Here is a 27,289-nt window from a genome sequence, read left to right as displayed (position 1 = left end):
ATTTAGCACGCCCAATACTACCAGAATCCATTGAAAAACCTTTTGTATAAATTTTTTTGGGGTTAAACCATATATTGACTCGCCTACTCTGCTAGTAGGAAGGAAGGAGTACAGACGGAACTACAACAACCTGCAGTCAGGCAAAACGTTCCTAGACGGATTGTAATAAATGAAACCCCGCTCAGACCACCAGAAGAGGCGAAAGTCAGCTAGCCGCTTTAGTTGTCTCTAAAAAAAAGTTTTGTTAACCGTCGTTATGCCTGCTGAAAGTCTACGATGGGAAACACTAGAGGCCTTGAAAAACTCAGCAAAGGGGAGACTTAAATATCACCCAGACTGGATGGAAAAGGGCGAGGTAAGTTAAGTAGATTAACTTGTTAGCCGACATTAGCTAGTCAGTTTAAATAGCTAGTGATTGCTACCTTGCAAAATCATTGATATACTCCAGGTGACTTGCAAAACTCAAACGTTAGTTAGCCAGTGAATGTAAAACAACAAGTAAGCTAGTTAGCCGAACTACCACAGTTATAGATTTCATTCAAACGTTTCCCCCACAGGATGTTTTGGCAGGGTGCAACGAGGCCCCCAGCTTGTCACCACTCTCTGGGCTCATCTTGAAAAGACTTAGTCCTCGACCCATTCAGAAGACCTGCTCTTTGGGTTCAGTCTTACGTGACTCCAGTCCTGGCCTATGTGATGAAATCCCACTTTCGTCTCCAACGTCCATCACATCCAACGTCCACCGTAACCAACACGCTGCCCTTTCATCTCCACAACTCGCGAACGTTTCAAAGTCTGACAGTGAGCAGGTATGGCTCTCCCATTCATTCTGCACTGCTCTGAAAATGTGTTTGGTCGCTGAATTATTAATTGTTTTCTTCATATCATGCCTGCGTTCTGTAGATTGTCGGCGATGAGAAGAACACAGAAGATCCAGACCAGGATCTCAGCCCCGTCTCCAGCCCAACTCTCCCACCAGCCATCTCTCTGCTCTCTCCTAGAGCCACCCAGATGGCAGGATGCATCCTCATCTGTGAGGAGAAACACCGTGCCAAGGCCAAGGTAGAACATGTCAAAACTCTACAACAGCATCATCACATATTTACATTATAGGTTAAACGATTACTCAGAGCTAGCAGGTAGCAACTTTAGAGGGTTAAAGGTAACCTGTACTATTTAAAATTGTTTGGAATGTGGTTCACACAGTGCAGAATACCATTTAAAGAGGAACACCACCCAAATTAAGAATTCCAATGTTATTTCCATGGCCTAGGAAAGTTAAATCAATAATGAAGTAAAGAGTAAGACTCAAACTTGTGAGGTCTGAAGCTGCTCCAGCTCCATTGACTATAAATGCGAGACAAATTGTGGACCCACGGAATGTTTTCTTTTTCATACCCAAATGAGCTTTATTCTGTAGTAGTGGTCTCGGTTCACAGAAACTGTACCTGTATACTCGTAATGACATCACACATTTTAGTGATGGGCAATTCCATGCAAATGTCAACCTCACCATGAAAAAATTAAAATAACATGATCATAACCAAACCAATTTCAAATGTATCATCAAGGTCTATATTTTGAAGTACAAAATAGATTTGATCGTAATATTTATGAGAGTGCATGTTTTTTCACACTACAGGAGGAGACACAATGATGTAATTTTTTTTTTTTTTTTTTTCCCCGATTAACCTAATTGTATGACTTTCTGAATGGTCAGAATGGCAAAAAAAATCAACAGATATTTTTCTAACCTCACCTTTGGTCATGAAGGGCTGTTGTATCAATATGTGAATCAATTATGTAATTTGTGTCTTTCCATTGGCAGGTGAAGCATGCTGTTATAATGCCCTTTTATGAATGTAACATCCATAACGTTTTCCAGGAAAAGTTGTCTGGAATGGAATGCAATGTCAACCAAACTTCCTAAGCAAAGCTAACTTTTATAAAGATGACATATTAGCAACAATTAGTCATTCTGGTCTTATTTTTTGTATTCTTTACAAGTGTTATGGATGTTACCGTTATGGATGTTACATTGCAAGTGACGGCTGTTACATTGCGAATGTGTGTTGTTATGTCCGATTATGACCCCTTTGTTTGAAGTATAATTTACACATTTTAGTTACACTTATTGAGATAAAGATGAGCCTGCAATAAGAAATGTTTTGACCTTTTGGATTTTGAGATGGGTGACAAAATACACAGCGTTATGGATGTTACGGAAATTGACAAGCTTTTCGGACTCACTGAACACATGATGAAAACTCTGTGAATATCTTTTTCAAAGAATAACATGTTTACTATCACTTTGTAGGGAAGGGTTTGAGGTACCCAAAAAGCACATAGAGGAAAACCTGGCATTTCCTCAAGGAATGAATCACAAAAAAGTGCCGTTATGGATGTTACACGTCTGAAATAGACAAAAAACACTATCAAAAATGTGTGTTAAGTCCGATTATGACCCCTTTGTTTGATTTAAATCAGAAGTATTTTATGACTCCTTGTTTGATTAAAATCCAACATATTTCCAGACAACTTTTTCACACATTGTTGGTCTAGGCAGAGCAGTGTCCACGTTAGCCTACTGCTAATCGGCTGCTGTCGGCCATCTCCCCCTTGCGTCTGCTCAGCCTACATGTGTATTTGTTATTGTTTTGCAGAGTATCGTGACAAGAAACCCACCCCAAAAAACACAGAAACCCCAAATGAAACCAAACGGAAAGTAAATGAGTATTATTCCAGGGACGACATTTCAAGACAGGCCCCAGAAATGAAGGATGCAGTGACCATAAGAGAAGGAGTCAAGCAGAGGGTTCAGAAATGCCACATGTCCATGTCCCTTAGGGCCCGGGTCCACCTATCTCACATTTTCACCTGAAAAACGCTGGCAGTGCGCCCGGTAGTACTGGGGCGGGCGCATGCGGTGAGAAAAAAAGTTCAGCGAGTTTAAACTTTAAACGCTGGTGCGGCCGCACAATAAAGCTGAAAGGCGCTGAAAAAAGAAGCCGACTGCAGCGCACTTCCTATAGGCGGCCGCATACGGCCCCTCCCCATACGGCCCCTCCCCATACGGCCCCTCCCCATACGGCCCCTCCCCATTGGAATACATTTAAAAAAGACGCGTGCGGTCATAAATATGAGTCAGGTGGACGCAAGCCCTTATGGAGGCTTACCGCTGCACTTCCAACCAAAGAGGACAAGTCCTGGGTCAGTTTTGATCAGATTCGTGAACACCTCAACCCTCACATGGATAATGGAGGGAGATACCATTTCTCTGAACCAGTCCAGGCAGAGTGAATTGGACTTGATTTTTTATAACTTTCTTTTTCATGGTGAGGTTGACATTTTCATGGAATTGCTCCAAAACTCATTTTCTGATTTAACCGATATTAATATTGCTGTTCTCTGTATATAAAACACATTTTTTATGATAACACTTTAACTGCCAGAAGACGTGTTACAGCGTCCTTCCCGGCCATGCTCAAGTTGCCGAAGGACGCTTTACAGCGTCTTTAATATCAATATTTCAAAAATCTGATCGGATTCATATTTCCCCTCCGCTGGCCTGAGATCCACCAGGAGGACCCACTGAGCTCTCTGGCGGTTCAGGAGCGCCATCTGGTGGCCGATCGGCGCAATCGCCAAACGGGAAGTGCTGTGGAGGTTGTGCTGGTCGGCCATATTACTTCCGGGCACTCGGTTTGGCTCCCGGCACTCTGGCTCGTCACAATATATAGCGATCCATTGCCAATAACTCGATAAACAACATGATTTGGACGTATATACCATTATACAACCTGGAAATGGACCGGGTAAATCGACATCCCATAATGGTAAAATTTCTACTCTACGCTGATCGCCCAACGGCGCGAGGAGACTGGGGTGAGTTTTAGCGTGTAAAATTACCGTCTTCGATACTAACTGCTATGATCAACATTTGACCCACATTAGATGATTGGTATAACGCTGCCCACGGAATTATAAACGCCCCCTAGCCCATCCGGTCAACATCAGATGACGTGTAGTAACTTCTAGAAGTACGTCTAGTTGGAATTTTTTATATCGCGCCGATTGCCATAAAACTGTATTGCATCATCAATATAATGCATTTGGGGCTATATATCACGTTCTGGAGAAAGCTGCAGAAAGAGATGAAAACATACTTATACATTAGACCATACTTTAGTATGAATATGTGAATGAAAAAGTTTAACGTTGCTACACAATGAACAATACATATAGGACTTTGAATGGGCCCTAATAATGGCAATGTAGCAATAGAATTTAAAAAGTTATAGCCATGCAAAGAAGGGGTACTTCTCCATAGACAAATAGAGCTGGCAATCTATGGTATATCATGAATTTAACCCATGGCACCCAAAGTGTTAATCAAATAAAGAGCTATTTTCCAAAAACTTTTTGTAATTATTTTCAGAAGTGACTGATATTTTGAAACTATTTAAGACAACCTTTCTTTTTGGATTTTTGTGATGTCACAGTATGATGTCATAATAGAACATTCTAGAACATTTGTGATGTCACAGTATGATGTCATAATAGAACGTTCTATAACATTTATGATGTCATAATCGAACAGTCTAGAACATTTGTGTTCTATATATATATATTCAACAATTCTCTCAGAGGTTCCTTCTGGAATCAGGGTCTCTGGAGGTTTTCACTGATGGCTCTGTGGATCCTGAAAGTGGGAGGGCAGGCTTTGGGTGGTGTGTGCCTTGGTTAGGGATCGGTAAGGGACAAAGAATATCTGATGGCAGCTCTGTATTTGTGACAGAGTTGCTTGCCATCCTCTGGGCATTGTGGTGGGTGGAGGAAGTGGGACCAAGCCAGGTGATTATATGCTCTGACTCGGCTGCTGCACTGATGGCTCTGAGTGCAGGTGGGTCTAAAGCTCGCCCTGATCTCATTCAGGAAATAATGTTGGTTTTATATAGGATTGCGAAGGCAGGCTGGTCAGTGGAGTTATGTTGGGTCCCGGGGCACGCTGGGATTGCGGGAAATGAGATGGCTGACTCCCTTGCCAAACAGAGCCTGGGAAGGGAGGAAGAGAGAGGCATCTCAATGGGAAGAGTAGAACTCAGAGAGAAGATAAAGAAAGGAGTTGAGGCGGAGTGGCAGGCTGAGTGGGAAAGGGGGACCAAGGGAAGGCACTATTTCTCTGCAGCCTCGGGTCAAAATCAAGGTGGATGGATATGGGTTGAGGAGTGATAGGGTGAAGATGTGTAGATTGAGGCTGGGACACTGTGGGTTGAACAGTACCTTGTGCATTGTGGGAAAACATCCAGATGGGGGTGTGAATGTGGAGAGACTGAAACTGTCGGGCATGTCTTCCTAAAATGTGAAGGATATAGGAAAGAGGGAAATCTTCTATAAAAGTCTGGTAGAGTTGGGAGTCTCTTCCTTCTCTCTTAAATCTTTCTTTGGCATGGATAATGAGAACCACCAGCTGATCACAGAGGCAGTGCTGACATTTCTGCATGCTTCAGAGTTGTACCAGAGGATATAGCGTTATTGTATTTATTAGTATTGGACAGGCAAGAGGAGCAGAGAAGAAGGAGATAGTGTGTTTTGAAGATGAGAAGAAGAAGAGGGTAAACGATCAAAAGTTGGTTTACCAGAGGCCTAACTATGGCACACCACTAGCGTAGTATAAGAACTGAGGAGGGCAGTAATACGCCTGCGGGAAATTCAAAAGAAGAAGAAGAAGAGCTCATCAAAAGAATTGCGGAGGGCAGTAATACCATAGATATATAGATATCTATGAGTAATACGCCCACGATGAGTCTACACTGCCGGAAATTCTAAAGAAGAAGAAGCATTTCCTGGCAAAACGCAAAAATGTAACATCCATAACGGCACTTTTTTGTGATTCATTCCTTGAGAGGAAATTCCAGGTTTTCCTGAATGTGCTTTTTGGGTACCTCAAACCCTTCCCTACAAAGTGATAGTAAACATGTTATTCTTTGAAAAAGATATTCACAGTTTTCATCATGTGTTCAGTGAATCCGAAAAGCTTGTCAATTTCCCTAACATCCATAACGCTGTGTATTTTGTCACCTATCTCAAAATCCAAAAGGTCAAACAAAACATTTCTTACTGCAGGGCAGGCTCATCTTTATCTCAATAAGTGTAACTAAAATGTATAAATTATACTTCCAATTCAAATCGATGCCTTGTCAATGTTAAGTTAAGTTTCCAATGTTCTCTCTGAATGTAACATCCACAACGCTGGAATTGCCCTGATGTCATAGTTTTTGGAGAGTTGTTCATGTTCACTAATATTTTTGGACCGTCTTAGACCAGAGGAATAACATGTATGAATTCGTAAAATGGGTGGTGGTCCCCTTTTTTTAACAGCAAACCGCTTTAACACCTCATTGATCTAATAACACGGGTCTGTTGATGCAGATGGAGCTGAGTCTAAGGCAGGAGATGCAGGAACGTCTGGTGGCCTCCGTGGCGAGCCAGGAGTCGGAGCAGCTGAAGCGCTTTGAGGAGTTAATGGAGCTGAAGCAACGACGGGAGCACCAGAGCATGAGAGACATGTTGGACAGAGAGTAGGAAAAACTGATCAATCATTTCAGTAACGTGCATGTCAAATGTTTAGGTACTATTTCTGACAATGTTACATTTGACTTGATATCAATATGCGTTATTTTTTTTGGCCATGGTAGGACTAAAGAGAGCATTGGGCGCCAAGAGAAGCTGAAAGAGGAGTACAGACACAGAATGAAGGTATAATCAGGATTCTGACACATCTTTGCAATTAAGATACTAGAGACACTAATGTAAATGAGATGAGACTGCAGCTTAATGGTCAAATCTAAATGACTTGCCCCATAAAAGCCTACCTTTTGCAATTGAACATTTAACAAATGAGATTGTTCCCCCTTAATTTCCCACGTAGATTAAATTGGTACAACTGACCATTTTGCCTTTTGGAAAAACTAAATTATATACCAAGCTCTTCACTCAAGCACACAGTGCCAACTTTGAAGCACAGCCCCAAAATATTCACAAGCAACTGATGTGACATTAAGAATTAAGAAGAGCAGTTTTACTGCTAATCAAACGGCAATAGGCACTCTGTTAACGAGCATGAATAACACTTGTGCTGCATTCACATGGATTCAGGCAGACGGCAAACCGGATATAATTGGTGGACGAGAGCAAGACGGTAAAATTAGGTGAGGCCAGCAGAGAATACCGGTAACTGTAGACGGCATTGCCATCCTCTGTGACGGGACTTGACAATCGGATGCTACGTAACTACCATGTACATGAAGAAAACATGGAGCTAATACCTTTGGTGCAACAACACCTAGATTTATAATATGATCAGAGCTTGAAATCTTACTGAGATTTTGCACCAAAAAAAGCTGACATCACCATGGCAACATGACATCCTTCCTTTCTGTTATGTTTTTCTTTTCTCTATCCTGTGCCGTCCCAAAAGTGCTGTTACTGCCAAACCATCTCCCTGAATCCATGTGAATGCAGCATTACTGCTGTGCCACCCCACGCATCAAGTTACATGGCTACGAGATGTTATCTTATTGGGTGTCAGTGCTTGGCAGTTGTACTGTTGTGTTATGCTAGTGTGTGTCATTGCAACTCTTCACGGGGAACAAAGCACCATATTATTGGGTTTCTGTTGAGGGTGTTCCCACACAATTCACCAACAAAAACATTGCTGCTTTATTTTGCACATAATCTCACATATCCAAAAACTAAACACTTTTGCACACATTTAGTTAGTGTTAATTTAGTTTAAAAATGGCAATACCTTGTCTTATAGTGACTGCTGCCTTATCATTCCATTGATAAGCAACGGCATTCTCTTTTGCTTTGTACAATAATCTGATTTATTGGCAATTACGTTTGCACAATACAAGGAAATTGTTTTGGTATGTTGGTGCATACAATAAACAGAAAGTAAGAAAGTAGTCGGTCAAAACGTATAAAATTGAAATATTTACAAGAGTGAAAAAATGTGCCATCTGTCTTTTTCCTTAATGAAAATGCTGTACAGTTTGTGCAGGAGTGTGCAAGACATTGATCAGGGAATGTGCACGGGTTAGCAATTAGACTTTGTGGCTGTTAATGTTACTTGTAGTGTCTATGGGGGACGGGGGTAAGGGACCGTGTTGTTGTTGAGGCCTGCTGCAGACACAATGAAGCTGTTTCTTGTGGCGTGAGGTTTTTTTGGTCCTGATGAACCACAGCCTTCTGCCAGAGGGGAGTGCTTCAAAGAGTTTGTGTCCAGGCCGGTCAGCCACAATCTTACCTGCACGCCTCAGGACCTTGGAGGCATACAAGTCCTGGAGAGATGACGGATTGCAGCTAATCACCTTCTTAGTGGAGTGACTCAGACGCTACAGTCTGCCCTTGTCCTTGGCAGTAGCGGCAGCATGGTGATAGAGGAGGTGATAATGGACTCAATGATGGTGGTGTAGAATTGCACCATCACCGTCTGAGTTTGAACTTCCTCAGCTGCTGCAGGAAGTACATCCTCTGTTGTGCTTTTTTGGTGATGGAGCTGATGGTCAGCTCCCATTTGAGGTCCTGGGAGACGATGGTTTCCCAGGAAGCGGAAGGACTCCACAGAGTCAATGGGGGAGTCTCTCTGGGTGATGGTGATGGGGGGGAGTGGGGCTGGGGTTTTCCTGAAATCCACAACCATCTCCACTGTCTTTAGAGCATTGAGCACACAGCCAGACACGTTACGTGTAAGGAATTATGGGATTTGGTGTTGGATGTATGGACTCTACTAGGGGTGGGATGGGAATCGCCAGTTTCATCACGATACGATATCGATTCTTTGGACAACGATACGATATTTGCCGATATCTGCCACGATACAGGTGCCTGCAATCAATATGAGACGATAATATCAGCCCATTTCAGTAACATTTAGATCAACTCAAAAAAGCTAACGAAAATATAATTTGAAAAAGAAAATTACCTCTTCCAGACTTTTAAAGGAAAAACAATCTGTTTTTAATACAAATAGACCTCCTGTTCACTGTAAAGTGCCACGTTTTGATATATTGAGCTTTAAACTTTAAATTTTTTTGGAACTCACAACACGCAACCTAAAACCCCTTCCTCTCCCAAACCGTTCCTGCAATTGTTTTATGTTGCATGATGATCATGAATACATTTATGTATTGTAACATTATCTGTCCACCCTCAGTACATTTACTATCAATATAATATACTCGTCTGACTTCATCTGATCTTTTCAAACGCACACACACGGAAGGGAGAATGCCTGCCCCCCCCATCCCTTCCCCAGTCCTCACTCTGCCTCACAGGGTTACCTCACAGGGTTAGCTTGTTGTTAGCTTACGCTAACGTAACGTTCATTTCGGTCTTTAACACGACGTGGTCATAAAGGAATGGCGAGGATTGCAAAGCATGTTAGATGCATTTGACCCGTTGCGGAATAAAACAGCAGGGATTTGTTTTGGGTTCGCAAAATAGGCACACTAGCCTTGCTCTGTTTCAATGTCCACGTTCCAGACGCTACTGCTGTGAAGCCGAGAGGATACGACTCCACGGGATTTTCAAAATAAGAATATCGATATGAATCGAACGTTGCTAGCTGCCGGAGCCATATTATGGCTGGAGCTGCGCTTGGGCGGAGATGAGACTTGCCACAGGATTTTCAAAATAAGAGTATCGATATGAACCGAATGCCTATCGCACGGGTGCTACTGAAGTAAATCCAATCATCGCACAGACCGATGTTGCCGTAGCACGTGCAACATATCTCTCACTGTTCAGCCCTGTCTTAAGTTGTTCAGTACAACAAACTAAGAGCTGTTTCTGACATGCTATTTGCAGGAATAGTTTTATTATCACCGCCAACAACTTCCCAGTAAGTGTTAAAGGGATATTTCACTTTAGTAGAACAGTAGTCAGGTTTCGGCAGTCTTACCTCTTATGTAAGTGCAATAAGAAAGCTAGCAATCACTGCTGTTCCTGTTTATTTTACTGTCAACACCACCATTCCTCCCAGGTGTCCGGCTCCTTCCTCCTTCACTTCCATTAATCTCCAAAATACCACATTAAGACACCAAGACCTTGAAGAAAGCCATAGAAAAATGAATGCTGTGATTTGGTATCCTTCGGATGAGATGCTAAACCGAGGTCCTGACTGAATCTCGGTCGTTAAAGAACCCAGGACGCCAATCGCAAAGAGTAGGGAGTTCCCTGACATTCCTGGCCAAATTCCCAATCAGGTCTCTGACATCAAGACCACCGACCTAATCATCCCTTCCTAACACTTTGAGCGCCACTCACGGCTAAACTCGTGTTTACGATAGTTACGTTGAAAGCCACGTCACAGCTTTTCTCTGACTTTCTTCTTTTCTTTTTAGCGATCTGAAATCATATTGCATCACGCGAGCCTACCCTAGCCTACCCAGGGGCCGCCGGCGATCAGATGTGAAAAAAGCGCCCCCTATCGTCTCCCAGATGGTAAATCACCCTTTTGGAATGAACTCAATGAAAATGGATGGGGGAAAAAAAATATTCCAGTCCACATTTTCCAGTCCACTGATGCAGCCGGAGTTACCAGAGTTTATTCTGGATCCTCTGAGCCGCAGCGAGCATGGGTTATACTGTACACACGTTGGATCAATATACTTATCGATTTTTTCGAATGGTGATCAGGAATTGGAATATACCATTTGGATACCATCTGATGTCGTGTAAGGAATCTGTTATCAGTGTTAAGATAAGCAGACTCGTTTTCGAGGAGATATAAGCTTTTTTGTGATATGTGCTCTAGCTGTTTCACTGTAAAATCCATGAGGAAATGAAAGCAGCTATTATCAGCGCGCGGCTCGAACGTACGTGCGTGCGTGCACGTATACTATTGATCATCTAGCGTTTATTTGAAAATGATTCATAAATAGGCCGACAAATATCAACGTTCTGGAATATTCCAGTAAAAGGCGATTATCATAGAATATGTTTTTCACCTGAAAACGGGTGCTTTTCAAAATGCTCTCAAATGGAAATGAAGCGATAAAAAACCAATCTGCCTTGACAACACTGACTGGAAAATGATTCTTTGATAAGCGACGGGCAGATTAGACACACAGCCATAATTTAAAACATAGATTAGGCGATATTAACGTTAACATTGGGAGTGGACCGTGGCATTCAAGGGGGTAAAAAGGAAAATGGCGTGGCGCTCAAAGTGTTAATTGGCTGATATCAATCCCTGTCTCCTGAGCCGGCCAACCATTGTGTAGTGTGATGTGTGCCTGGTGCCAGTGTATGGCAGCCATTGAGCCTGCATAGCCCAAGGTTGGGTGCTACCAGTGGTGGTGAAGGAGGCAATTTCCACCCTATAAAATGTAAAATTAATAAATGCAACACTCCCAGACATACCCCACGCGAAGGTAAGGAAATACTCACTAAAAACTTAGCAATAGGAAAAAAGCACCATGTGGAGGGGAGAAACCTTAGAAGGTCCGTTCAAGGGGGGATCTCCCTTCTTAGATGTCTGTGATAGTAGTGTTGCTATAAAATAGGCGAAACGGGGGCGCCAGGGTGGTGCACCACATAGCTGCGCTGCAGTGCAACGCGTGTGTCCCGGGTTCGACTCCCCATGTCCCGGTGTCTTCCCCCCATGTCTTCTCCCAACCTTCCTCTCTGTCGGGCCTGCAGAAAAAAAAACAGGTGAAACAGTTGGTAAGTATGTACATATACGTGTAATGAAACGCATATGTACATGCAATAGCAGCTGGGGTACATAAGAACATTTTGAAAGATTGTATCGTGAGATGAGATCGGATAGATAGTGCGGTGCGAGCCCATTTAAAATGTTGTAAGTGAGGAGTAGCACTCAGTCAGATCTGGCTTGAATAGGAAGCCAGTAGGGAGGACAAGACTGGTGTGATGTATGAAAGTATTATTTAGCCCCCTTCCTGACATGCTAGCATAACATTGTTGGTACCATTGACCCTGCCACACGCCACCATCTGAGGACCTCTCCGACACAGGTGTTGATGGTGAAAACAGCAGACTACTTTATTGAAGGGGATGGCAATTGGCAAGATGTTACAAGTCGGCAGATGATGAATGAATTTGCATTTATATAGTGCTTTTCTAGACACTCAAAGCGCTTTCCAATGTAGGTTGGGAATTGCCTCCTTCACCATGATGATGTTGTCACAACAAAGGCTCTTCAATGCGTGTGTGAGGATGGCAAATTGAACCTGTGCACATTGATTATGATATTCCTTTATTGATCCCTTTGGGGGAAATCAAAACGAATTAGCTTCACCCAGAGCAAACGTGGCAGCTTAAACCACTTATCTCCATGCCACAGTGATGAAACGGTTTTTAACCTTTTTAAAAAGGTTTTTCATTAAATTATCTCTAATGTAAAAAATTAAAAAAGCCCACTAAAATGAGCTAATGCGTAAAAATGCCCCTTATAGAAACGGTAAATACCCCGGAAGGCATATAGTCCAGTCATTATAGGCCAGAATTAGGCTAAACCTAGGACAAATTGCAACATTAGCAAACTCAACTGATTTTGTATCCTCAATATGTCTTTAGTGAGAGAAAAAAAGTCCCAAGGAATCCCATCATGGGAAATGTGTTTTTTTTCAATGTTTTGTTACCCCTATAGTCCAGTCATTATAGGCCAGAATTAGGCTAAACCTAGGACAAATTGCAACATTAGCAAACTCAACTGATTTTGTATCCTCAATGTCTTTAGTGAGAGAAAAAAAGTCCCAAGGAATCCCATCATGGGAAATGTGTTTTTTTTCAATGTACTTGATTGCTGGCAGGATCACTGACGACACTGTCTTTCAGAGATTGTGACGCGTTCAAATTTTGAGGTACCAAAAGATACCATTTGATTCTAGACAATCTCGGGTTTCCAATGAGACCAACCATGTCATGTTACCTCATTGGAAAGGGGGCTACATACCTAATTATTCAAAGTGAAGACGATTTTTTGGGGAGGGAAATATGGCCATCACCATTTTTCAAATGGTCCCTTGGCCTTCTACCTCAATATATGTTAATGGAAATGGGTTACATGGGTACCTACAAGCCTCCCCTATACAGACATACCAAATTTATGTTAAGCCCATGTAGTTTTGTGCAAGAATCGTGTAGTGTTTTGCATGCTGTACAAATATGTAGTTTCCGCCTATTATAAAAAACCCCATCTCCATGGACCTATCCCCACGGACATAAACCCTTGAGCCCCATCCTCGTGGACTGAGCTCCACAGAGCCCATCTACTAATATTCCAAGAAGAAAAAAATGTCTTTATCAAATGTTTTGATTAGTTCTGGCGTGTATGCTAATTGGTGCATATCAAATAAGATAATGTGTGATTTGCATGAGTAAACAGAATAATTCAATGAAGTTGTGATTGACTTTTTTTCTTGTGTGTGTGTAATCAGCTTGTGAGTTTTTATAGTGATATCTAAAAGTAAAATTTTCACCACTATGTTATAACAGGCATTTTTCGATATGAATATATAAAGGTCGTTTTCAAAACTTTCCCATGATGGGATTCCTTGGGACTTTTTTTCCCTCACTAAGGACATAATGAGGATACAAAATCAGTTGAGTTTGCTACTGTTGCAATTTGTCCTAGGTTTTTTCATATAATGACTGGACTAATATTGAACCTTTCACCCCTCAGATCCTGAACCTGCGTCTGAGGGAGGCGGAGCAGCAGCGCATGCGGGAGGCGGACTTGGAGAGGCAGAGGCTGCTGGAGGGCAGGGAGAGGCTGCGTAACCTCAACACCATCCAGGAAGAGATCCTGCAACTCAACCAGCTCCTGGAACCCACCACGCAAACCAAGACGGGCCCCGCCCCCGACCTGACATCCTACATCACCCGTGGCAACCAGCTGTGCTCCCAGATGTCGGAGGTTGTGCGCACAACAGCCGAGGTCAGTTCTATCCCTCTCAATAGCCCTAGTATCAAATGTTTTATACAGTACATTTCGGGAACCTTTTGGAGGCCCCCCCCCAAAAGAAAGTGCAGGGCCAAATTTGCGGTGGCCGGTGCCAAGCCACGGACCATGCTGGTGTAAATGTAATGGGTCATCCCATGATAGGATTGTTAAAAATCAAGTAGCCCAAGGTGCGGCTGGGTAGTGCAGTGGACTAAGCACTCGCCTACCACCGCGACTCTGGGATCGAATCCAGCTGTCGGCGGTTCCTCCGGCTTGGTTAGTCGTCCCTACTAACACAATTGGCAGTGTTAGCGGGTGGGAAGCCGGTGGGGTGTGTCCTGGTCGTTGTAAACTGTGACTCCTACTGGTCTGTCAGGGAGGGGATCTGGGGGAAATGGCGTGAACCTCCCCACGCGTTACGTTCTCCTCGCTGTCAGGTGAAAAGAAGCGGCTGGCGACTCCACATGTATCGGATGAGGAATGTGGTAGTTCTACACCCTCCCCAGGCCGACAGTGGGGCAGGAAGGGGATTGGCATAACGACTAAATTGGGATGGGTGAAAAATACAGAAAGCCCAATTTTTTTTTTTTTTTTTTTTTTTTTTTTTATAAATAAATAATTCATAATAAAATCAAGCAGCCAGCATACAGTGGGTTAAGTATGTCAGTGTCTCCGCTTCGCTCAGAGCAAAAACACACTCAAAGTCAACAGGTTGCTCAGTTCCACTCACTCTAATAAACACACTTAACAGGTTGCTCAGTTCCACTCACTCTGAGAAACACACTTAACCCTTTCACTGCCACGCTTATGTACATCCTTATACCATCCTCTGCCAGCTCTATTTGTCTATGGAGAAGTTCCCCTTCTTTGCAGGGCTATAACTTTTTAAATTGTATTGCTAAATTGACATTACTATGGCCCATTCAACATCAATTATCTATCGTTCAGGATGTAGGAACGTTTTACTTTTTCATTCACATATTCATACTAAAATACGGTCTAAAGTATAAATATGTTTATTAAAGGAGCTCCCGTCTTATACGGAGCTACTGAGCATTTTGATCCCGTAGATGGATTTGGCTGACGCGCCGTTCTAACTTGTCTGATCTGATACCAAACAGTCCTTGTCCCAATGATACAATGCAGGCAGCTTTACTTGGAAAATGATATTTATTTGCTTCACCGTGCAAACAGAATGTCTTCATAAACTGATAAAATAATAATGAATACAATACCTAATTGCCTACAAACATTTCGCCCTGTGGCGTGTTCGTGCGTGCGTGCGGTCAAAAACCATTGCCCTTTCCGGGTCAAAACTCCTCCTCATACAGGTGTACCTGACGCTTAAATAAAAGAACCGTTACACACCGGCCCCTAATTGTTAAGGCAGGCAGACATAACAATTCAAAAATAAATAAACGAAACAAATAAGAGCCAAAACATGTTATGGATTAAGTGCATCTACACTTCATGAACCAAACACAGTTGTCACTGGCCTTACAATGGTGCTACTTTTAGTCTGCAATTTTACAGAACGCACCAGACCTTGTTCGTCTGGAAAGACCTCCAGAACCCTGCCAAGTGGCCAGGACCCACGAAGAGCTGAAGAGTCCATGACGACTACAATATCTCCAGCTGCCAAACTCATTTTACTCATGTCCCAGAGAAAGCACAGAAAATCACTGCCTTCCTCAGCAACCTTCACCTGGTGGAAAATGGCTTGAATGTCACCCATGAATGCCACCGGTTCCTCTCTGAAGCGAGTTAGCACTCCTGGCTCATCTTCCTTTCCTGGGTATTCGACTTACTGTTCCTCCTCCTTTCCTGTTTCCTCTTCCTTCATCCACCCCTGTGTTGGTAAAAGGTGGTAGGTCAGGAAGGATTCTGTCTGCTGGAAGATCCGCCATCTTTTGCTCCACTGCACTGTCACTGTAGTGTTTGCAAAAGCTGCATTCAGCGATGATCTTCTTAACAGCTGCATGGGCGTTGGTGATCCAACATTTCTTCCTCACTTTGGACATTGTGCGAGTCCTTCCACCATGTCTCCAATTCTGGTGTACATGCTTGAGAATGAGCATTGAAACATGCTGGTCCTTGGAGAGTGAGTGGAGGTTTAGCTTCCTCTGGTGTTGATCCTCTGCTCAATCTTCCTACAACTCAAGAGGCTATCTTCAAACGCTGTATCCAGCCTAGTCACTCCCACATTGTTGGGCAGACAGACCTCCTTGTTAAAAGGTAATTTCAAGCGGTACCTCTCCTCCTGAAGCACTGCTGAACTTTCAAATTTTTCCAGATGGCTTAGGTCTTCTCTGGACACTTCCTTCTCCTTCACAGCTACTTCTTTGAAGTCGTGTTTGTCCTGATTGGCCAGCATTTCTTCCCGTCTGCACACCGAGATCCTGTTTACTGTAGCAGAGGGAAACTCTGACTCCACAACACCACTGTTGCCATTCAGTGGACCATTAACGACCCATCCCAGCACTGTCCTTATAGCATACGGGCCATTCCTGTGACTGTTGATGACCTCCCAAGGTTCCAATATCTTGGGAGTGTTGGTTCCAATCAACAGGTCGACATTTTCCTTTTAGGCGTGGGATGTGTACGTTGGACAAATATGACCATTTCGACAGTTCTTCAGGTGTCACCATGTTCTCAGCCGTGACTGGCATTTTCTTCTGTGTGAGAACTTCCGGAAGAACATGAAAGTCATTGCTGTCCAAATCGGCTACCTCCAACCCAGTCAAGGAGTAAGCTGGAACAACTGTCTCTTGCCCCATGGTGCTCAGCAGGAAGGTGGTTCTTCTGCCTGTGATATTCAGCCTCTGCATTAGATGTTCGGAGCAGAATGTGGCTGAGCTACCAGCGTCTAAGAAGGCGTATGTTTGTACTATGTTTCCGTTTGCTGCTTTCACATTCACAGCGAGAATGGCTAATACACACCGGTCCTTACCGGCCCCTGTATGTCCACATGTTTGCAGTGAAGTTGGTTGATTATTGGATGGTTCTTTTAACTGTTCTGGAGAAGATGGTTGCCTTTTGATGTGAAGCAGGGTGGGGTGAGTTTGACCACAAACTTTGCATATCAAGCGCCTTTCGCAATCTCTGCTCATGTGACCAACACATAAGCATGCAAAGCAATTTCCCTTTTCCCTCAGAAAGTACATTTTCTCCTTGTGCCTCTTCTCCTGCAGTTGTTTGCACTCCTCCAACGAGTGACTGCGAGCACAGCAAAGGCATCCACCTCTCCTAGCATTCACTGTACCTGGTGTTGGTGATGTCAGCTCCTTGGCTCTCTCAGATATGTCCATAGATGTTACTGTGGTGGCGACAATGTTTCTTTTCACTCTGTTGGGATATGATTCAAACCTGGTGAGAGATGTTGTGCCAACCACACCAGAATTTGGATCCTGTATGTCACCAAACAGAGGGTCAGAAAGAATGCTGACATGTCGCTCCATAAACGTAGTCATATCCTCGAAGTGAGCTCTTTCCTGGGTGTGTTCCATGATGCCATGAGCCGTACTCCTCCATTGCTCCCTCATCTTGAATGGCAATTTTGATATTATGGCCCTCATGTTGACGGGCATGTCCAACTCCTGCATGTACTGAAGCTCCTCCATTGCATTGCAGCAGCCACGCAAGAATAAGGAGTAGGCTTGAAGTGCCTTGACATCCTCAGATTTTATTGTTTGCCATGCCAAGGCCTTTTGCATGTAGGCATTTCCTATTTTGTACTGATTTCCAAAGTGTTCTTTAAGAAGACCCTTTGCCACTGTGTAACCACGCTCGGGAGCCATATGCTGGCAGCTGTCCTCTTGTGAACTGCTCCAGATAATACAAAGCATCAGCTTCTGTTGCCTTTTCCTCCACTCCTTGTGCAAATGCTTTGATGAATATTCTATATTGGAGAGGGTCACCTTCAAAGGTTGGGATATTTCGTGGTGGCAGAGACCTGGAATGCTGTTGATGTACCAGAGCAGCAGTTATCTCATTTTGCCTCTCCATGATGGTAAGCATGTTTGCATGTTGGTTTGAATTGATTTGAACATTATCAGTTGTTCCCATTCTGCTTTCCTGTTCCTTGTGGTTGTGGTTATATTGGCGGTTAGTAGCAGTGCTATGCCATTGACCACGTTCCTTTGGTCTCGCATCCACAGGCTTGTTTGGTGGTATTGACAATTGTGTCAATTTACTTCGTTGTGTTAATGTCCCAGGTTGATATTCTCTTGCAACAGGATTTAAGACCTTGTGGTGTTCCCTTTCAAAATAGGAATTCATTGCATTTGAAGGTGCACAAGATGAATGTTTACTTTCAGAGGAGTGCAACACGGCCAACCTTGCAGTGGTTGCAGCCAATTCAGTGTCCACCTCCAGTTGTTCCTTTTTTCTCTTCAACTGTAGTTCCTGCTCCTTCAACTTTAGTTCCTGCTACTGTCGCTCACGCTTAATTCAGCGGAGCGGGGTCGGGATGTTGGTCCTGGGGGGTGGGGGGGGGTATGTCTTTTGTGGTGTCTGCAGTAAAATAATTAAATTTTAGATTTTTACGTCCATATTTATTATTTTTGTGATTCTATTGTTAGTGTTATTATTGCCCTGTGAAGTCATGTCTATTATTATTGTATTGTGTGGTGTTTTATATTATATATAAAATATATACAAAAAGAAAAAGGGTTTTATCAACAAAAAAAAGAGTTGAGTAAGAAAAGTGTATAACAATTGTGTGACTCTTTTATAGGGCGAGTTTCCTACTGTGGATGACATGACTGTGGCAGAGCGCGCTCTCCATGAAATGAGGGCCCTGATCCGGCTGAGTCAGGAGGAGACGGCCAAGGCCCTGGAGAAGAGGAAGAAGGAGGCCGAGGAGGAGGAGGACGAGCGCAGGAAGCAGGTGGAGCTCCAGGCCCAGGAAGAGGAGATGAAGAAAGCGGCTCTCTCGGCCAAAGAGAGAGCGCGGAAAAAAGGTGAGGAATGGAGAAAAATGAGAAGAGCATAAAGGCCTAGCTACGGTATAAGAGATGATGTTCTGAAACTCCCCTTTCCACAGGTCTGCAGACGAGACCTGAAGACAGCACCCTGAAATGGTACAAGGAGCTGCAGGAGGCTGCTGTGCAATGTGCCCAGTCATTTGAGGACCTGAATAGCACCAAGGATCCCCAGGTTGGATCATGCTTTTCTCCACGGATAATTAGAGTTGTGCATTAAGATTTACACAATAAAACCAATATACTGCATACAGTAACTGTAATTATCTCTTTCTGGGTTCAAGACAAAGAAGATGAAAATGGAGCTTCAGAAAGCGGCTACCATCCCTGTCAGCCAGATCTCCAGCATCTCGGGCTCCCAGCTCAGAGAGATCTTCGACAAGATAGACAAGCTGCTGTCTGCCCGGTCCGTGGTATCCGGTGGGAGGTCTGTGTCCACCTCACAGCATCCCAAGGGTCTGGACTTTGTCAGTTACAAACTGGCCGAGAAGTTTGTGGTGAGTCTGATTGGTGCCGTTTAGACATGATATAACCACATTCTGTACATACATTTAGTCATTTAGTTGGCGCTTTTATCCAAAGCAGCTTACAAATTGTGTACAAAGACTATTCGTATATTTGGCAGTAGTATAGTAACATGGTACATAGTAGTATAGACTATTAGGTAGTAGTATAGGTATAGTAACATAGTACATAATAGTATAGTAAAACAACATAATTCATTCATTTAATTCAGATATTGATTGAAGAAGTGTGTTTTTAAATTGACGGCCGAAAATTGGGCGGGTTTCAGCTGTCCTGACTGGGGTGGTAAGTTTGTTCTACCGCCTTGGAGCCAGAACAGAGAATAACCTGCTTTGTTTCAATTTACCCCCCAGGAGCCCAAATAGGAGTGGGTCTCAGGCAGCCAGAAGATGCATAGGGATCTTGAGGGTGTGTAGTTACTTAGAGACCATTGATCGAAGGTAGGAGGGAGCCATTTCCCTCATAGCAGGGAATGCCAGGTCAAGAACCTTGAAGTGGATTTGTGTTATCTGAGAAGTGGGGTGACTTTGGTAGGTTGGAGATCAGGTGGCTCACTGCGTTCCATACGAGTTGAAGTGTCTTGGTAGTGTACAGATTACAAAGGATCTAAATTGTTGTTACAACAAGCTGTCTGCTGGTAACAGAAAGCCACAGTTGGAACAATCATGAATGATTCATTTCTGTCATTGGGATGATACAATAGCATTTCAAGCCAAATCCTACAAATGCAACATTACACACCATGTTTTACAGCCAGAAATGTTTTTGTACACCCGATGGTCATATAAAATGTTGGCCTGCATTTGCAAACTAAATGTTCTGGACTCTGGGACCCTCCCAAGTATCAGAAACGCTGATTCAGTCACTACATTTAAGAAGCTCCTATAAAGTTTTACTGGCTTATTCTCTTAATCTGTTCTAGTCTGGTTTTATGTTTTTGTGTATTTGTCTGGTGCACTCTTTATTTACATTTTTATTTTAATCTTAAGAGGTTGTGAAGCACTTTGTTACTTAAGGGTGCTGCTGTATTACTTACCTACTCTGATGAACCCATCTCTGATTGACTCCCTCAACATCCCTGTGTAGAAACAAGGAGAAGAGGAGGTGGCGTCTCACCACGAGGCTGCCTTCCCCATCGCTGCCGTGGCCTCTGGAATATGGGAGCTGTACCCTAAAGTGGGGGAGCTGATCCTCTCCCACCTCCACAAGAAGTGTCCGTATGCAGTACCTCATTACCCTCCTATGAAGGACGGAACTTCTGTGGAGGACTATCAGAGGTCAGTCGGACTGGATTATTTCACAGTATGCTCTCTGTATGCAGTTATTTACAATACAATGAAGCATTTGTTTTCCGACTATGTTTCAGTCACAAGTGTGTGTTCCAGTCACAAGTGTATGTTCCAGTCACAAGTGTAGTCGTTGTGTGATGGGGAAATCTATCAACCAACACACTTCTCTCTTTTTCTCTTTCTAACACACCATGCACAATCACATACGCATATCCTTCACTCCCAGACATATCTATCTACACACACTACCCCCCTCCCCTCTCTCTCTCCACATAGCCTTCAACTTGTATACACATATGCTCACACACAGCCTTCTCAGTATACGCCATTATCCAGATATCTCTGTACATATCTATAATTCCAGATATCTCAGTAACTCATATCTATAACTCATATTATGTATGTCAATGCTCCACTTGTTTTGTCTACTCCTGTATAAATACTTTTTAGCTCGCCGTTCTACAGAGATTTAGGCTAGGGCCATTGCTGTAACCTAGGTTTCTCCATGTTGCAACTAGGGATGGGTACCTTTCACATTTGAACCGGTACATGTGAATCGATACCGGTACCCAACTGTACATTTTTTTTCTCTATACTTTAGTCTCTAAAAATGTAATCTACCTACCTCAGTTGTATAAAAAAAATCCAAACTTTATATTTAATAAATAAATAATGTATTTACTTTATTATTTTTTACATCTTACTCATGTAAAGCACTTTGAACTGCAATCCCCTGTATGAAAGGTGCTATACAAATAAAGTTATTATTATTATTTAGAACAACATATATATATATATATATATATACACAGTCAGTCACACACATATCAAATTATTCTTTTCATCTTATTATTCTTATTATCTGCGAGACAGCGCCAACATGCAACAAGTCGAAATTCTCCACTATCTCAACTGCAAGCAGGAGCAGCGTCTCTGCCTGCATGGACTGATCCACTGTCCAGCGTTTCCGTTAGCCGGTAATTACCGGTATTTGACCGGCAAAATCTGTTGAAGTCCGACATATTTAATCATATTTAATTTAGTCTTAATGTCCGGTGAAAATAATTCCCTCTAAGCACAATTTGATTATTTGAATTGTATTAAAATAGGCTAAAATTAAATAGCCTATGCAATGAACGAAACAATCATTACATTTGTTTCATCGTTGCTTCTAATAATGACAACGACGTTGTCAGCGAGAGCTTAGTGCTGGGTTTGGAGTGCATGTGCAGCTGCAGAGCCGGAGCAGCAGCGGCACAGTGCAGTACTCCAATTCAGCCATTGGCAATTCAGCTGTTGGCGCTGCTGAGCGGTCCCCAGATAGAGCCAGAAAACAGCTGAATCTGCTGCTCTGCATCGCAAATAAGTCATTGGGAGGTGGAGAGAGAGAGAGAGAGTCGTCACGCAAACCCACGATAATGTTGCCGTCTCTCTCTGCCAAATTTCTCAGTTCTTCGCTTGATATAATTAATACAAATGTCCAATATAACGGAATTCGTTAGCTCATAAAAATGTGATTATAACAGACTGCTGTTTATTAATGTCGGGCGACTGCCCACAGACACCTATTTGATTTAAAGTCGGCAGCAGCACGGAGTCTCGGGACTTATTTTATTTGGAATATAATGACTATACGCAAAAGTAGCCTAGTTTTAAGTAAAAAATATTATAAATCTACATGCCTTGATGATGTCATTCTTTTGTTTTGTTGTCATTCTTTTGCCTATCAATTGTTTTTAAGCTCAATAAACTCTGACCGGAATTTCTCCATTTGACGGTAGATTGAAATCTACCGGACACTGAGGCCGGCAACAATTTTTTCTAACGGAAACCCAGCCACTGTCTGTGTGTGTCTGTCAACTGAACTCTCCAATCACATCCCCCCATCAGAGGCAGAGTATGGCGGTTCTTCACGACGGGGTTAGTTGTCTCTCAGCGACCAGTGGCAGTGCAGAGCCAAGTTATAATGAATTTTTAGAAGGCTCTGGGGCAGTGTAGCGCATAATTATGTTTATTATATCTATGGTGTAGCGTATGTTAGCGGGCCTCCGTCATCTTACTACACTTAGTAAGTAACTTACTCTCATGCTCGCACACACACACGCTCTCTCTCTCTCTCTCTCGCACTCGCGCACACACACACAAAGTGCCAACGCTTGGTTTTCACAAGCTGAACCGCTTAACGTGCGGTTTTTTTGTTGTATAAATTACCGAAAATTGGCACCGTTGGATCTCACGTGAATCGATACTCGGTAGTACCAAGTACCTTTTTTAAAAGTACCGAATTCGGTACCTATCCCTAGTTGCAACATGTCATTTTCTCAGTAAACTTTATCCTTAATCAAAGACTGTTCCGCCTTCGTGAATAATCTGGTAAAATTCTACCCCATCACTGTGTCAACAGAATCTTAGGCTACCGTGTGGATGACTCCGGTGTAGAGGGCCAGGACAGCTTCCTGAAAAGGATGTCCGGGATGATCCGGCTCTACGCTGCCGTCATCCATCTGCGGTGGCCCTATGGCTCCAAGCAGGGGGTACGGACATGCATTCATACCTACAGTATATTTATTTCAGTGTTGAGATGTTTTTCACCGTGAAGGCATGATCTTAGTTGCATCTAAATAATGAATGCTTGAACGATGCCGGTCATCTTGTCCACCTCCAGCCTGGCCCACACGGGTTGAACCACGGTTGGCGCTGGCTGGCTCAAATGCTCAACATGGAGCCGCTGGCAGATGTTACTGCAACATTGCTGTTTGACTTTTTGGAGGTGAGTCATTTGTCTTGATGCCCATCTCTCTTAAGTCCACCATGTTGTTAACTTGGTTTTTCTAAAGTCATTGGGTCCTGACCTCTGCCCCCCCTCAGGTCTGTGGCCATGCTTTGATGAAACAGTATCAGGGGCAGTTTCTGAAGCTCATCCTGCTAATCAAAGAGGAGTACTTACCAAGGTACATGTTGGCTTTGCATCTAGAATGAGCTTGGTGTTTGAATTAAATAATAACCCCCCCCCATTCTCAATTATATTAATTTAGGATAAATCATCGTTTTTAGTCCCTCAATGGTAGTTTTTTCAGTTCTTAACTTGCTCCTCTCCCAGGATTGAATCAGTGACCAGCCAAGGACAGATGGGGTCGGTCATGAGGCTCAGGCAGTTTCTGGAGGTAAGTTACTAACTGCGATCTGCAACCTTTCAAAGGGAGACAAACCTAGTCAATTCTCTTTTCCCACAATGTGCCACGTGAGCAACACAAGTTGAGATGTAGAGGTTTTGGCCTAATGTGGCCATTTCTTTAACCATAGAAATCTAGGTAAATATTGGGACCATATCTTACAAATTTAAGGTGTTCTTAACTATTTCTCTGACCTATGGAGTATGGATCCAGTAAAGGTCCCTTAGGAGACTGGAACTGTTTTCCATCCAATTGGTTGGTTTACTAGTACCATCTTCACTATTCCCCTACACTTGATCAGCTCAGACCATTTCAACTGTATTTTCAGTTGCTAGGTAACTACTGTCTAGACCCCATTTCCATCCACTCTCAGCTGTTAAAATGGACGTTTCCAAGGACCAGTGTAAGATATGGCATTGTTTTGAAACCGTAAAGCAGCCGATATGAAGCCAGTCTTTTATTCCCCTTGAGGATAGTTTGTTCGTTTGCAAAACGCTAATTTATGTTGATTTGTCTCCCAAACATAGACGTCATTAAGAAGCAGACAGATCAATCCCCCTAAAGGCCAACTGAGCTCCACTTTCTGGAGGTCCTGAGTGGAGAGGTCATGATTGCTATGACATCCGGTGCTGGACACGGCAGAAGGCTCAAATCACCCTTGTTTACTTTGCTTCATGGAGAAAGCTGTTCAGATATGTTCATGTCTATGATGCTCTGACGATACACCAAAAAATTGAAGAAAAAAAAGTAATGGCCTCGGAACATTTCTCATATTATCTGTATTTTGCTCTCTGTCGCCAGTTGATATAAGGCAGGTGTGATTCTACCCAGTACAGGAATGTTTCTACATTTGCTGTTCTCTGGTGGGACATGACCAGCGAAATCATCCGGCACACAGGAAGTGATGTGTTTTATGTCACCAGCAGCAGCAAACTCAGTTTGTTTGGTTTGAATAGAAGACTATCATGGACTATATCATTAGCATGGATTTTTCAGGATGGAAATCAAGTCAACACAGTTGCAAAATAACTACAGCAAAATAAACAAATGGAAGATTTTACAGTTAATCATTCTTAAGTCATTACAGCTAAGCCAGGTCCATTGCAGGCCCATCCCCACTTTGTTACTCTTATTGTCATGTGCCTAGCTGTAGGATGCTCAAAATTTATTTAGCCTCATTCAGAGCCACGCCCATATGACCAAATTAGGTCTAGCGTGCCAGCACTGAAGTCAATGGGAGGACGGGGATATTTGCGAACGCTTAAACTATCTTAAATTATGGCTATGGGTCTAATATACCCGTCGCTTATCAATGACTTGCTTGCAGTCAACATGTATGAAACGGATTGTTTTTTCATCTGTACATTTCCGTTTTATACCGTTTTTAATATGAGTATAGTTTTGGAGATTTCTAGTAATTCCAGAGAAATCCGCGATAATAGCCCTTTAGTGGAATACACAAAACATGTTGTAATTTTTCGGCTGATTTATGAATAGTTTTCAAATAAATGCTAGATTATCGATAGTATATGTGTCATCATTATGCACGCTAGAGAAGCGGGCTGAAAAATCGATTATCCGTGCCTTGGTCAGCGCTAACGGCACACACACGCTCTGATGGCGGAGAAAGGAACATCTGATTAACCCAAGACTGGTAAAATAGAGTCCTTACCTCACATCAGATGTTCTGCAAAAATATTAATCCAATTCCTGATCGCCATTCCAAATATTGATCGTGTTTATTGATCCAACGTTATAGTCCAAAACACATAATCGACGCTGCTCCCAGCCTCCCCAGTGAATGTGGTAACACGATACTGCTTGCCCGAGAAGGGAAACCCCGGACCGGAGTTTTTTTTCCTGATGTACAGTCCCAGCCAATCCAATCCAATGATGTGCAATACCATCCAGGAGACGATAGGTGGCGGTATTTGCCCTTTGCGAGCTCAGACCCATTCCCAATGATAACGTCAGGTTGGATTGATGAAAAATGAATGGGTATCGCTAATCAAAGAAATAACGATTTAAAACCCGACGATACTCGTGATTGGCACGGAACGCATGGCGAGTTAACCCGACTATACTCGTGGTTGGCACGGAATTAGTTAATACCAAGATTTAATTTTTTTGTTGCTTTCATTGGATTGTTAATTATTTGGGGAGGTAGCTGTGCTTTTATAATAGGAATGTCGCCCATTTGAAGAAATTATGTTGTTCCTATGACAGTTCAGTTAATATTTGTGAAATTGAGGGAACTCACAAATTTGTAATCGTCACCTGGATGTAGATGATGCATTGAGTACTGAATTTGTGGGGGTATAAAATGGTTTTGTATTGGATCTTGCACGCAAACGAGATTTACATTCCGGTTCATACCTGTTGGCAATAATAGAAAAATATTAAACTCCGTTTTGTATGAGAACTCAATTGACCATGTGACTGCTCCAGAGTCTGTGCTCCATTAATTCTCTGGAGCAGCTCCTGATTTTACATCCCGGTGATGTCATACATTTGAGGGTTGTATCTTCACAATGAACTGTCCTGGGGCATCGGAATAACATGTGAAATGTGTTGTGGCATTCAAATTTTTATTCATTTATTAAGATTGTCAGGAATGGGATTCCTGCTGCCTTGCTATCTTGTCAGATCAAAAGACAGCCCATGTTGTAAGTGCTGTCATAGATGGCACAATGTAATCTAAGTAGTTGTATACTTTGTACATGGATATACAATGTTATTTATGTTTTGTATAGTGTAGATTTTTAAATTGTTTGATGTTTTGAGTCATTGCTTGTGTATACTGATGAAGTATCTGCAAGATGAAGATATCTTGAAAATATAGGTGTACAAATTGACAAATTTAACTATACAATTTAAGAGCTGTGAATCTGTTTCCCTGGAAATCAATGTAACATCTGACAGGATAACATCATTAGCTAGTATGAAAATAAACTTTACATCATCAGTTTGCTTCATTTGTTATCTTTTAGTAAGAGTAGCGATATCACTCTTGTTATTGCTATCCAAGCCATTATTGGTTATCAAGTATGAAGTATCATAGCTGGTTCCTGCAGCCTTATGATCTGAATAAAACCAACTCAGCTGGTTCCAGCAGCCTTATGATCTGAATAAACCAACTCAGCTGGTTCCTGCAGCCCTATAGTATGATCTGAAACAACCACCTCTGGAGCTGCACTTGTTCAATCGGATGTCTTAATAAATACCACCTGATGTGTATATATTCGTTTGCAGACAGTCTAAATATTCCCTTTTAAATGTATGTGTGGCATGTGGAATACAGAATATAGGATAGCCGCTTAAATGAGATCTGGAGCAGTGTATATT

At 42.7% G+C, this 27,289-nt stretch overlaps 1 protein-coding gene across 1 annotated transcript; it reads left to right on the top strand.

The window, feature by feature from the left end:
* Positions 1–203: 203 nt before the first annotated feature.
* gle1 (GLE1 RNA export mediator) lies at positions 204–26,878 on the top strand. The gene is made up of 15 exons (XM_084313828.1): positions 204–355; positions 558–809; positions 904–1,062; positions 6,433–6,581; positions 6,699–6,759; positions 13,715–13,969; positions 18,711–18,936; positions 19,020–19,132; positions 19,242–19,454; positions 20,569–20,759; positions 23,176–23,305; positions 23,437–23,541; positions 23,640–23,722; positions 23,872–23,935; positions 24,472–26,878. Exons 1-15 carry the CDS (start codon positions 257–259, stop codon positions 24,538–24,540), a joined length of 2,169 nt encoding a protein of 722 aa, XP_084169954.1. The 5' UTR covers positions 204–256; the 3' UTR covers positions 24,541–26,878.
* Positions 26,879–27,289: the final 411 nt, after the last annotated feature.

This window comes from Notolepis coatsorum, assembly GCF_963971535.1.
Source record: "Notolepis coatsorum genome assembly, chromosome: 1".
NCBI lineage: Eukaryota > Metazoa > Chordata > Actinopteri > Aulopiformes > Paralepididae > Notolepis > Notolepis coatsorum.
Note: the sequence above shows the minus strand (reverse complement) of the source record. Positions and strands in the feature narration are given on the sequence as shown.